This window comes from Culex quinquefasciatus, chromosome 3, assembly GCF_015732765.1.
Source record: "Culex quinquefasciatus strain JHB chromosome 3, VPISU_Cqui_1.0_pri_paternal, whole genome shotgun sequence".
NCBI classification, from domain to species: domain Eukaryota; kingdom Metazoa; phylum Arthropoda; class Insecta; order Diptera; family Culicidae; genus Culex; species Culex quinquefasciatus.
The window spans coordinates 26912712-26926043 of record NC_051863.1 but is presented as its reverse complement, the minus strand read 5'-3'; the positions used below and the strand labels follow the sequence as shown (position 1 = coordinate 26926043).

General features: G+C 26.4%; 1 protein-coding gene across 3 annotated transcripts in view; it reads right to left on the bottom strand.

Moving 5' to 3' along the window:
• Positions 1 to 663: 663 nt before the first annotated feature.
• LOC6051493 (protein peste) overlaps positions 664 to 13332 on the bottom strand; it is a 47147-nt gene continuing 34478 nt past the window's right edge. For all 3 annotated transcript variants that reach the window (XM_038262071.1, XM_038262073.1, XM_038262072.1), the window contains exons 4-7: positions 2525 to 2731; positions 1952 to 2458; positions 1815 to 1888; positions 664 to 1755 (exon numbers count right to left, since the gene is read on the bottom strand). In XM_038262071.1, the coding sequence (XP_038117999.1) occupies positions 1359 to 1755; positions 1815 to 1888; positions 1952 to 2458; positions 2525 to 2731 (1185 nt within the window). In that variant the 3' untranslated portion in view covers positions 664 to 1358. The remainder of the gene's footprint in view (positions 1756 to 1814; positions 1889 to 1951; positions 2459 to 2524; positions 2732 to 13332) is intronic.

Sequence of the window (13332 nt, the reverse complement as noted above, 5' to 3'; positions counted from 1 at the left end):
ACATCTACAAAGTATGAGGCTGTTCAAGCACAAGCCTGACTTTTTTCTTAATGGCAAATGAGCTGTTTTATAATCAGTAATATGTGTTTTATTTTGTCTAGTTTTTGACATTTTTTTTTTTGGAAGATTGTCGCGTTTCGATCGGTTAGAAGAGATTTTTCTTTTTTACGGGTGACGGAGAATTCCGGCGAGGGTGTCATTCTGCGATGACGCAGATAAATTCCCTGCCTGATTTTGGAATCCTGCAACTCTTCCTGGTCCAGCGGAAAAACATTGCTAATCCTAGTGAAGCTGATCCAACATTCAGAGAAGATTTTCACTAAACCAGGTTTTCAAACGGAATCAAACAACCGCATCAACTCCATAAAAAACTTCCATTCATAATTATAAAAAAAATGACGATCTAACCTGCACTTTCTTAAGATTTCTTGGCTTCAACTCTAGGTCCTCAAAAGCCACACATTTTTTCATTCTTGTAAAATAAATTGAAAAATTAATGATCAATAACAATACTCTCTACTTTTTGGCGAACAGTAAATTGGTTTCACTTTGACAGATCAAAATTGAGGCCGTTTTGCGAACCACTATTCAGCTCCCAGGTTATAATATGCTAACATCAGTTTAGACATGAAATCATTACTCTTAAAAAAAACAACGTTTGTATAAGGTATCAAATTTATTCTCATTCATTTTTTTCTTGGTACGATACAATTTGTAAAGACAATACAAATATATTCACTCTAAACCTACTTGCATAACCTGGAATATCTGTTTGATTGTGATTTTGCGTACATTTTTGTATTCCTTTGAAAGCTCTGCACCAAAAAGGCACAAAGATATTTTTAAAGGAAGTGGCTTCCCTGGTCCAACTACTACTGGTCGTGTGTGAGGTGGGTATTTGTTCTTTGTTTTGTTCTGGCACTTGGTTCTCGATTGATGTTTCCACTGCAGGAGCTTAGACGTTAGACTAACACTTAACAGGAAACGAGACTAAACGAGGAGAGTACATACAGAAAGTAACAAGGGACTGCTGATTTGAAGCTGCTTCTTAAACTTAAATCATTTCATTTGAGGAATCTAGGTTAGTCCCTGTAGTATTTTAATTTTAACTCGCTTTTTTTTAAGAATGTTTGCAATCAATTTCGCTTCGGCTCGGACTTGACACAGCTTAAAAAATGATTATGTTTCTGCTTCTTTGTTTAAAATAAACATTTCACAAAAACTGCACAGCTTAAAATCTACACGAACTTAGAGAACTTGGTGATGCGTGTGGGTGTATGTGTGGAACCTTCCACCGCTCAACGCAACGCGGATCAAGGCAAGTCTTTTTCTTTCTGGTAGCGGACAACTTCCGGTTATCACGATTTGGTGTTGTCACTGTCCGCTAGCCGGACCATTTTGCACTCGATCAACGGGTGCGCCTCGGCAATCGTCTTGCCCAGTTTGGGGTCCTTTTCCGGGGCGGACGCTACGAGGATGGCCGCCGTGAGGTTCTGCTGGAGCAGGGTCTTTTCCTGGTGGCCGGTGCCGGCGTTGTCCTTGACGGCGTCACGTCGCTTCTGGGCGAGTAATCGGCTGATGGGCGTCCAAGCGATCAGGATGGCGCCGACGATGAGCATTGCGATACCGCAGATGCGGGCCGTCGTCGGAATGCTCAGCGCTTGGGCGATCTCGCCGGAGAACTCCGGGGTCATTGTGACGTGCTGCTCGAACCAGAGCACTGGGAGGAACGTCCGCGGGACGTCTTCGTAGAGGCTGGAATGAGGGGTAACGTCAGCTGTTTAATTTCGAAAAGGCCATTTTGTAATACTCACGCAATATTGGGGTGTGATTCGAGCATAATGTTCAACTGGAACCGTGCGGCCACATCCAGTGGAATCCCCATAGTCTAAAAATAAAGCATAGAGAATAAACACTTCAATGCTGAAACCTCCAACCAAACTCCACTTACCGGTTCCATTGTCATGTACAGCTGATGCTTGCTCTTGTCCGGGTTGAGTCCCTCCACCTGGTTCAGGTAGTACTCATCGGCGCCGTAGAAATGCGGAAACGACATAAACACCGGCGTCCCGAAGCGGCACGACGAGATGTTCAGCACTCCCGACGGTACAATCTCCCCCGCGCTAAAGCAAGCCGTCTCCGGGAACTGCGTCCCATTGTCCACGGTCCGCGGACCTCCGGCGTACTTGTAGCCCCGGATGCCGGCCACCTCCTCCTCCTGCTCAAAGTCCAGCGGCAAGCTGCGGCACATGTCCGGCGTAAACAGCTGAATCGGCACGTCCTTGGTCAGCCCCGGTGGGTAAAACTCCCCCGCGGAACCGTTCAACATGCCACAGTGACCGGCGAAAAAGTCCGTCCGCGGTTTGTAGTTCCACTCGGCCATCGAGCCGATCTTGAAGATATCGTCGACGCCGGTGTGCACGTTGTAGTGCCCGATGAGGTCCGCTGAATTGTTGCGCTGTAATTTAATAAATACAGTTTTAGAACACAAAAATCATAATTTCCAAAAAAAAATCAAACCCACCGTGTAGAACCAGCCGACGCGGTCGAACGGCACCTCGCTGGCGTCGAACAGCTGCTTGCCCATCAGGACCATGTTGTCCTCGTACCCGTCGAACAGCAGCTCGCCCGCCGTTTTGACCACGTACACGTCCTGGTCGTACAGGCCCAGCCCCATCGAGACGCCCTTCTGCTTGACGTAGTTCCAGCTGCGGGCCCGGTTCGCCGCGGACTGTAACGAGAAAAAAAGACAATTAGTACTGTAACAGTACTTTATGCAACAAGTTGCAAAAAGAAAAACTTTTCTGCACCCACCCAAATTGTTTGTCAAAAACATCAAAATTGTCAAAATTGTCAAAATTGTCAAAATTGTCAAAATTGTCAAAATTGTCAAAATTGTCAAAATTGTCAAAATTGTCAAAATTGTCAAAATTGTCAAAATTGTCAAAATTGTCAAAATTGTCAAAATTGTCAAAATTGACAAAATTGACAAAATTGACAAAATTGACAAAATTGACAAAATTGACAAAATTGACAAAATTGACAAAATTGACAAAATTGTCAAAATTGTCAAAATTGTCAAAATTGTCAAAATTGTCAAAATTGTCAAAATTGTCAAAATTGTCAAAATTGTCAAAATTGTCAAAATTGTCAAAATTGACAAAATTGACAAAATTGACAAAATTGACAAAATTGACAAAATTGACAAAATTGACAAAATTGTCAAAATTGTCAAAATTGTCAAAATTGTCAAAATTGTCAAAATTGTCAAAATTGTCAAAATTGTCAAAATTGTCAAAATTGTCAAAATTGTCAAAATTGTCAAAATTGTCAAAATTGTCAAAATTGTCAAAATTGTCAAAATTGTCAAAATTGTCAAAATTGTCAAAATTGTCAAAATTGTCAAAATTGTCAAAATTGTCAAAATTGTCAAAATTGTCAAAATTGTTAAAATTGTCAAAATTGTCAAAATTGTCAAAATTGTCAAAATTGTCAAAATTGTCAAAATTGTCAAAATTGTCAAAATTGTCAAAATTGTCAAAATTGTCAAAATTGTCAAAATTGTCAAAATTGTCAAAATTGTCAAAATTGTCAAAATTGTCAAAATTGTCAAAATTGTCAAAATTGTCAAAATTGTCAAAATTGTAAAAATTGTAAAAATTGTAAAAATTGTAAAAATTGTAAAAATTGTAAAAATTGTAAAAATTGTAAAAATTGTCAAAATTGTCAAAATTGTCAAAATTGTCAAAATTGTAAAATTGTAAAATTGTAAAATTGTAAAAATTGTAAAATTGTAAAAATTGTAAAATTGTCAAAATTGTCAAAATTGTCAAAATTGTCAAAATTGTCAAAATTGTCAAAATTGTCAAAATTGTCAAAATTGTCAAAATTGTCAAAATTGTCAAAATTGTCAAAATTGTCAAAATTTTCAAAATTGTCAAAATTGTCAAAATTGTCAAAATTGTCAAAATTGTCAAAATTGTCAAAATTGTCAAAATTGTCAAAATTGTCAAAATTGTCAAAATTGTCAAAATTGTCAAAATTGTAAAAATTGTCAAAATTGTAAAAATTGTAAAAATAGTAAAAATTGTAAAAATTGTAAAAATTGTAAAAATTGTAAAAATTGTCAAAATTGTCAAAATTGTCAAAATTGTCAAAATTGTCAAAATTGTCAAAATTGTCAAAATTGTCAAAATTGTCAAAATTGTCAAAATTGTCAAAATTGTCAAAATTGTCAAAATTGTAAAAATTGTCAAAATTGTAAAAATTGTAAAAATAGTAAAAATTGTAAAAATTGTAAAAATTGTAAAAATTGTAAAAATTGTCAAAATTGTCAAAATTGTCAAAATTGTCAAAATTGTCAAAATTGTCAAAATTGTCAAAATTGTCAAAATTGTCAAAATTGTCAAAATTGTCAAAATTGTCAAAATTGTCAAAATTGTCAAAATTGTAAAATTGTAAAATTGTAAAATTGTAAAATTGTAAAATTGTAAAAATTGTAAAAAATTGTCAAAATTGTCAAAATTGTCAAAATTGTCAAAATTGTCAAAATTGTCAAAATTGTCAAAATTGTCAAAATTGTCAAAATTGTCAAAATTGTCAAAATTGTCAAAATTGTCAAAATTGTCAAAATTGTCAAAATTGTCAAAATTGTCAAAATTGTCAAAATTGTCAAAATTGTCAAAATTGTCAAAATTGTCAAAATTGACAAAATTGACAAAATTGACAAAATTGACAAAATTGACAAAATTGACAAAATTGACAAAATTGACAAAATTGACAAAATTGTCAAAATTGTCAAAATTGTCAAAATTGTCAAAATTGTCAAAATTGTCAAAATTGTCAAAATTGTCAAAATTGTCAAAATTGTCAAAATTGACAAAATTGACAAAATTGACAAAATTGACAAAATTGACAAAATTGACAAAATTGTCAAAATTGTCAAAATTGTCAAAATTGTCAAAATTGTCAAAATTGTCAAAATTGTCAAAATTGTCAAAATTGTCAAAATTGTCAAAATTGTCAAAATTGTCAAAATTGTCAAAATTGTCAAAATTGTCAAAATTGTCAAAATTGTCAAAATTGTCAAAATTGTCAAAATTGTCAAAATTGTCAAAATTGTCAAAATTGTCAAAATTGTCAAAATTGTTAAAATTGTCAAAATTGTCAAAATTGTCAAAATTGTCAAAATTGTCAAAATTGTCAAAATTGTCAAAATTGTCAAAATTGTCAAAATTGTCAAAATTGTCAAAATTGTCAAAATTGTCAAAATTGTCAAAATTGTCAAAATTGTCAAAATTGTCAAAATTGTCAAAATTGTCAAAATTGTCAAAATTGTCAAAATTGTCAAAATTGTCAAAATTGTAAAAATTGTAAAAATTGTAAAAATTGTAAAAATTGTAAAAATTGTAAAAATTGTCAAAATTGTCAAAATTGTCAAAATTGTCAAAATTGTCAAAATTGTAAAAATTGTAAAAATTGTAAAAATTGTAAAAATTGTAAAAATTGTAAAAATTGTAAAAATTGTCAAAATTGTCAAAATTGTCAAAATTGTCAAAATTGTCAAAATTGTCAAAATTGTCAAAATTGTCAAAATTGTCAAAATTGTCAAAATTGTCAAAATTGTCAAAATTGTCAAAATTGTCAAAATTTTCAAAATTGTCAAAATTGTCAAAATTGTCAAAAATGTCAAAATTGTCAAAATTGTCAAAATTGTCAAAATTGTCAAAATTGTCAAAATTGTCAAAATTGTCAAAATTGTCAAAATTGTCAAAATTGTAAAAATTGTCAAAATTGTAAAAATTGTAAAAATAGTAAAAATAGTAAAAATTGTAAAAATTGTAAAAATTGTAAAAATTGTCAAAATTGTCAAAATTGTCAAAATTGTCAAAATTGTCAAAATTGTCAAAATTGTCAAAATTGTCAAAATTGTCAAAATTGTCAAAATTGTCAAAATTGTAAAAATTGTCAAAATTGTAAAAATTGTAAAAATAGTAAAAATTGTAAAAATTGTAAAAATTGTAAAAATTGTAAAAATTGTCAAAATTGTCAAAATTGTCAAAATTGTCAAAATTGTCAAAATTGTCAAAATTGTCAAAATTGTCAAAATTGTCAAAATTGTCAAAATTGTCAAAATTGTCAAAATTGTCAAAATTGTAAAAATTGTAAAAATTGTAAAAATTGTAAAAATTGTAAAAATTGTAAAAATTGTCAAAATTGTCAAAATTGTCAAAATTGTCAAAATTGTCAAAATTGTCAAAATTGTCAAAATTGTCAAAATTGTCAAAATTGTCAAAATTGTCAAAATTGTAAAAATTGTAAAAATTGTAAAAATTGTAAAAATTGTAAAAATTGTAAAAATTGTCAAAATTGTCAAAATTGTCAAAATTGTCAAAATTGTCAAAATTGTCAAAATTGTCAAAATTGTAAAAATTGTCAAAATTGTAAAAATTGTAAAAATAGTAAAAATTGTAAAAATTGTAAAAATTGTAAAAATTGTAAAAATTGTAAAAATTGAAAAATTGTAAAAATTGTAAAAATTGTAAAAATTGTAAAAATTGTAAAAATTGTAAAAATTGTAAAAATTGTAAAAATTGTAAAAATTGTAAAAATTGTAAAAATTGTCAAAATTGTCAAAATTGTCAAAATTGTCAAAATTGTCAAAATTGTCAAAATTGTCAAAATTGTCAAAATTGTCAAAATTGTCAAAATTGTCAAAATTGTAAAAATTGTAAAAATTGTAAAAATTGTAAAAATTGTAAAAATTGTAAAAATTGTCAAAATTGTCAAAATTGTCAAAATTGTCAAAATTGTAAAAATTGTAAAAATTGTAAAAATTGTAAAAATTGTCAAAATTGTCAAAATTGTCAAAATTGTCAAAATTGTCAAAATTGTCAAAATTGTCAAAATTGTCAAAATTGTCAAAATTGTCAAAATTGTCAAAATTGTCAAAATTGTCAAAATTGTCAAAATTGTCAAAATTGTCAAAATTGTCAAAATTGTCAAAATTGTCAAAATTGTCAAAATTGTCAAAATTGTCAAAATTTTCAAAATTGTCAAAATTGTCAAAATTGTCAAAATTGTCAAAATTGTCAAAATTGTCAAAATTGTCAAAATTGTCAAAATTGTCAAAATTGTCAAAATTGTCAAAATTGTCAAAATTGTCAAAATTGTCAAAATTGTCAAAATTGTCAAAATTGTCAAAATTGTCAAAATTGTCAAAATTGTCAAAATTGTCAGAATTGTGAAAATTGACAAAATTGACAAAATTGACAAAATTGTCAAAATTGACAAAATTGACAAAATTGACAAAATTGACAAAATTGTCAAAATTGACAAAATTGACAAAATTTGTCAAAATTGTCAAAATTGTCAAAATTGTCAAAATTGTCAAAATTGTCAAAATTGTCAAAATAGTCAAAATAGTCAAAAGTGTCAAAATTGTCAAAATTGTAAAAATTGTAAAAATTGTAAAAATTGTAAAAATTGTCAAAATTGTCAAAATTGTCAAAATTGTCAAAATTGTCAAAATTGTCAAAATTGTCAAAATTGTCAAAATTGTCAAGATTGTCAAGATTGTCAAAATTGTCAAAATTTTCAAAATTGTCAAAATTGACAAAATTGTCAAAATTGTCAAAATTGTCAAAATTGTCAAAATTGTCAAAATTGTCAAAATTGTCAAAATTGTCAAAATTGTCAAAATTGTCAAAATTGTCAAAATTGTCAAAATTGTCAAAATTGTCAAAATTGTCAAAATTGTCAAAATTGTCAAAATTGTCAAAATTGTCAAAATTGTCAAAATTGTCAAAATTGTCAAAATTGTCAAAATTGTCAAAATTGTCAAAATTGTAAAATTGTAAAATTGTAAAATTGTAAAATTGTCAAAATTGTCAAAATTGTCAAAATTGTCAAAATTGTCAAAATTGTCAAAATTGCCAAAATTGTCAAAATTGTCAAAATTGTCAAAATTGTCAAGATTGTCAAGATTGTCAAAATTGTCAAGATTGTCAAGATTGTCAAAATTGTCAAAATTTTCAAAATTGTCAAAATTGTCTAAATTGTCAAAATTGTCAAAATTGTCAAAATTGTCAAAATTGTCAAAATTGTCAAAATTGTCAAAATTGTCAAAATTGTCAAAATTGTCAAAATTGTCAAAATTGTCAAAATTGTCAAAATTGTCAAAATTGTCAAAATTGTCAAAATTGTCAAAATTGTCAAAATTGTCAAAATTGTCAAAAGTGTCAAAATTGTCAAAATTGTCAAAATTGTCAAAATTGTCAAAATTGTCAAAATTGTCAAAATTGTCAAAATTGTCAAAATTGTCAAAATTGTCAAAATTGTCAAAATTGTCAAAATTGTCAAAATTGTCAAAATTGTCAAAATTGTCAAAATTGTCAAAATTGTCAAAATTGTCAAAATTGTCAAAATTGTCAAAATTGTCAAAATTGTCAAAATTGTCAAAATTGTCAAAATTGTAAAATTGTCAAAATTGTAAAAATTGTAAAAATTGTAAAATTGAAAAATTGTAAAATTGTAAAATTGTCAAAATTGTAAAATTGTAAAAATGTAAAAATTGTAAAAATTGTAAAATTGTAAAATTGTCAAAATTGTCAAAATTGTCAAAATTGTCAAAATTGTCAAATTGTCAAAATTGTCAAAATTGTCAAAATTGTCAAAATTGTCAAAATTGTCAAAATTGTCAAAATTGTCAAAATTGTCAAAATTGTCAAAATTGTCAAAATTGTCAAAATTGTCAAAATTGTCAAAATTGTCAAAATTGTCAAAATTGTCAAAATTGTCAAAATTGTCAAAATTGTAAAAATTGTAAAAATTGTAAAAATTGTAAAAATTGTCAAAATTGTCAAAATTGTCAAAATTGTCAAAATTGTCAAAATTGTCAAAATTGTCAAAATTGTCAAAATTGCCAAAATTGCCAAAATTGTCAAAATTGTCAAAATTGTCAAAATTGTCAAAATTGTCAAGATTGTCAAGATTGTCAAAATTGTCAAAATTTTCAAAATTGTCAAAATTGTCAAAATTGTCAAAATTGTCAAAATATTCAAAATTGTCAAAATTGTCAAAATTGTCAAAATTGTCAAAATTGTCAAAATTGTCAAAATTGTCAAAATTGTCAAAATTGTCAAAATTGTCAAAATTGTCAAAATTGTCAAAATTGTAAAAATTGTAAAAATTGTCAAAATTGTCAAAATTGTCAAAATTGTCAAAATTGCCAAAATTGCCAAAATTGTCAAAATTGTAAAAATTGTCAAAATTGTCAAAATTGTCAAAATTGTCAAGATTGTCAAGATTGTCAAGATTGTCAAAATTGTCAAAATTTTCAAAATTGTCAAAATTGTCAAAATTGTCAAAATTGTCAAAATTGTCAAAATTGTCAAAATTGTCAAAATTGTCAAAATTGTCAAAATTGTCAAAATTGTCAAAATTGTCAAAATTGTCAAAATTGTCAGAATTGTGAAAATTGACAAAATTGACAAAATTGACAAAATTGACAAAATTGTCAAAATTGACAAAATTGACAAAATTGACAAAATTGACAAAATTGTCAAAATTGACAAAATTGACAAAATTGTCAAAATTGTCAAAATTGTCAAAATTGTCAAAATTGTCAAAATTGTCAAAATTGTCAAAATTGTCAAAATAGTCAAAATAGTCAAAAGTGTCAAAATTGTCAAAATTGTCAAAATTGTCAAAATTGTAAAATTGTCAAAATTGTCAAAATTGTCAAAATTGTCAAATTGTCAAAATTGTCAAAAAATTGTCAAAATTGTCAAAATTGTCAAAATTGTCAAAATTGTCAAAATTGTCAAAATTGTCAAAATTGTCAAAATTGTCAAAATTGTCAAAATTGTCAAAATTGTCAAAATTGTCAAAATTGTCAAAATTGTCAAAATTGTCAAAATTGTCAAAATTGTCAAAATTGTCAAAATTGTCAAAATTGTCAAAATTGTCAAAATTGTCAAAATTGTCAAAATTGTCAAAATTGTCAAATTGTCAAAATTGTCAAATTGTCAAAATTGTCAAAATTGTCAAAATTGTCAAAATTGTCAAAATTGTCAAATTGTCAAAATTGTCAAAATTGTCAAAATTGTCAAAATTGTCAAAATTGTCAAAATTGTCAAAATTGTCAAAATTGTCAAAATTGTCAAAATTGTCAAAATTGTCAAAATTGTCAAAATTGTCAAAATTGTCAAAATTGTCAAAATTGTCAAAATTGTCAAAATTGTCAAAATTGTCAAAATTGTCAAAATTGTCAAATTGTCAAAATTGTCAAAATTGTCAAAATTGTCAAAATTGTCAAAATTGTCAAAATTGTCAAAATTGTCAAAATTGTCAAAATTGTCAAAATTGTCAAAATTGTGTAAATTGTCAAAATTGTCAAAATTGTCAAAATTGTCAAAATTGTCAAAATTGTCAAAATTGTCAAAATTGTCAAAATTGTCAAATTGTCAAATTGTCAAAATTGTCAAAATTGTCAAAATTGTCAAAATTCAAAATTGTCAAAATTGTCAAAATTGTCAAAATTGTCAAATTGTCAAAATTCAAAATTGTCAAAATTGTCAAAATTGTCAAATTGTCAAAATTGTCAAAATTGTCAAAATTGTCAAAATTGTCAAAATTGTCAAAATTGTCAAAATTGTCAAAATTGTCAAAATTGTCAAAATTGTCAAAATTGTCAAAATTGTCAAAATTGTCAAAATTGTCAAAATTGTCAAATTGTCAAAATTGTCAAAATTGTCAAAATTGTCAAAATTGTCAAAATTGTCAAAATTGTCAAAATTGTCAAAATTGTCAAAATTGTCAAAATTGTCAAAATTGTCAAAATTGTCAAAATTGTCAAAATTGTCAAAATTGTCAAATTGTCAAAATTGTCAAAATTGTCAAATTGTCAAAATTGTCAAAATTGTCAAAATTGTCAAAATTGTCAAAATTGTCAAAATTGTCAAAATTGTCAAAATTGTCAAAATTGTCAAAAAATTGTCAAAATTGTCAAAATTGTCAAAATTGTCAAAATTGTCAAAATTGTCAAAATTGTCAAATTGTCAAAATTGTCAAAATTGTCAAAATTGTCAAAATTGTCAAAATTGTCAAAATTGTCAAAATTGTCAAATTGTCAAAATTGTCAAAATTGTCAAAATTGTCAAAATTGTCAAAATTGTCAAAATTGTCAAAATTGTCAAAATTGTCAAAATTGTCAAAATTGTCAAATTGTCAAAATTGTCAAAATTGTCAAAATTGTCAAATTGTCAAAATTGTCAAAATTGTCAAAATTGTCAAAATTGTCAAAATTGTCAAAATTGTCAAAATTGTCAAAATTGTCAAAATTGTCAAAATTGTCAAAATTGTCAAAATTGTCAAAATTGTCAAAATTGTCAAAATTGTCAAGATTGTCAAAATTGTCAAAATTATCAAATTGTCAAAATTGTCAAAATTGACAAAATTGTCAAAATTGTAAAAATTGTAAAATTGTAAAATTGTAAAATTGTAAAATTGTAAAATTGTCAAAATTGTCAAAATTGTCAAAATTGTCAAAATTGTCAAAATTGTCAAAATTGTCAAAATTGTCAAAATTGTCAAAATTGTCAAAATTGTCAAAATTGTCAAAATTGTCAAAATTGTCAAAATTGTCAAAATTGTCAAAATTGTCAAAATTGTCAAATTGTCAAAATTGTCAAAATTGTCAAAATTGTCAAAATTGTCAAAATTGTCAAAATTGTCAAAATTGTCAAAATTGTAAAAATTGTAAAAATTGTAAAATTGTCAAAATTGTCAAAATTGTCAAAATTGTCAAAATTGTCAAAATTGTCAAAATTGTCAAAATTGTCAAAATTGTCAAAATTGTCAAAATTGTCAAAATTGTCAAAATTGTCAAAATTGTCAAAATTGTCAAGATTGTCAAGATTGTCAAAATTGTCAAAATTTTCAAAATTGTCAAAATTGTCAAAATTGTCAAAATTGTCAAAATATTCAAAATTGTCAAAATTGTCAAAATTGTCAAAATTGTCAAAATTGTCAAAATTGTCAAAATTGTCAAAATTGTCAAAATTGTCAAAATTGTCAAAATTGTAAAAATTGTAAAAATTGTCAAAATTGTCAAAATTGTCAAAATTGTCAAAATTGCCAAAATTGCCAAAATTGTCAAAATTGTAAAAATTGTCAAAATTGTCAAAATTGTCAAAATTGTCAAGATTGTCAAGATTGTCAAGATTGTCAAAATTGTCAAAATTTTCAAAATTGTCAAAATTGTCAAAATTGTCAAAATTGTCAAAATTGTCAAAATTGTCAAAATTGTCAAAATTGTCAAAATTGTCAAAATTGTCAAAATTGTCAAAATTGTCAAAATTGTCAAAATTGTCAGAATTGTGAAAATTGACAAAATTGACAAAATTGACAAAATTGACAAAATTGTCAAAATTGACAAAATTGACAAAATTGACAAAATTGACAAAATTGTCAAAATTGACAAAATTGACAAAATTGTCAAAATTGTCAAAATTGTCAAAATTGTCAAAATTGTCAAAATTGTCAAAATTGTCAAAATTGTCAAAATAGTCAAAATAGTCAAAAGTGTCAAAATAGTCAAAATAGTCAAAAGTGTCAAAATTGTAAAAATTGTAAAAATTGTAAAAATTGTAAAAATTGTCAAAATTGTCAAAATTGTCAAAATTGTCAAAATTGTCAAAATTGTCAAAATTGCCAAAATTGCCAAAATTGTCAAAATTGTCAAAATTGTCAAAATTGTCAAGATTGTCAAGATTGTCAAAATTGTCAAAATTGTCAAAATTGTCAAAATTGTCAAAATTGTCAAAATTGTCAAAATTGTCAAAATTGTCAAAATTGTCAAAATTGTCAAAATTGTCAAAATTGTCAAAATTGTCAAAATTGTCAAAATTGTCAAAATTGTCAAAATTGTCAAAATTGTCAAAATTGTCAAAATTGTCAAAATTGTCAAAATTGTCAAAATTGTCAAAATTGTCAAAATTGTCAAAATTGTCAAAATTGTCAAAATTGTCAAAATTGTCAAAATTGTCAAAATTGTCAAAATTGTCAAAATTGTCAAAATTGTCAAAATTGTCAAAATTGTCAAAATTGCCAAAATTGCCAAAATTGTCAAAATTGTCAAAATTGTCAAGATTGTCAAGATTGTCAAAATTATCAAGATTGTCAAGATTGTCAAAATTGTCAAAATTGTCAAAATTGTCAAAATTGTCAAAATTGTCAAAATTGTCAAAATTGTCAAAATTGTCAAAATTGTCAAAATTGTCAAAATTGTAAAAATTGTAAAAATTGTCAAAATTGTCAAAATTGTCAAAA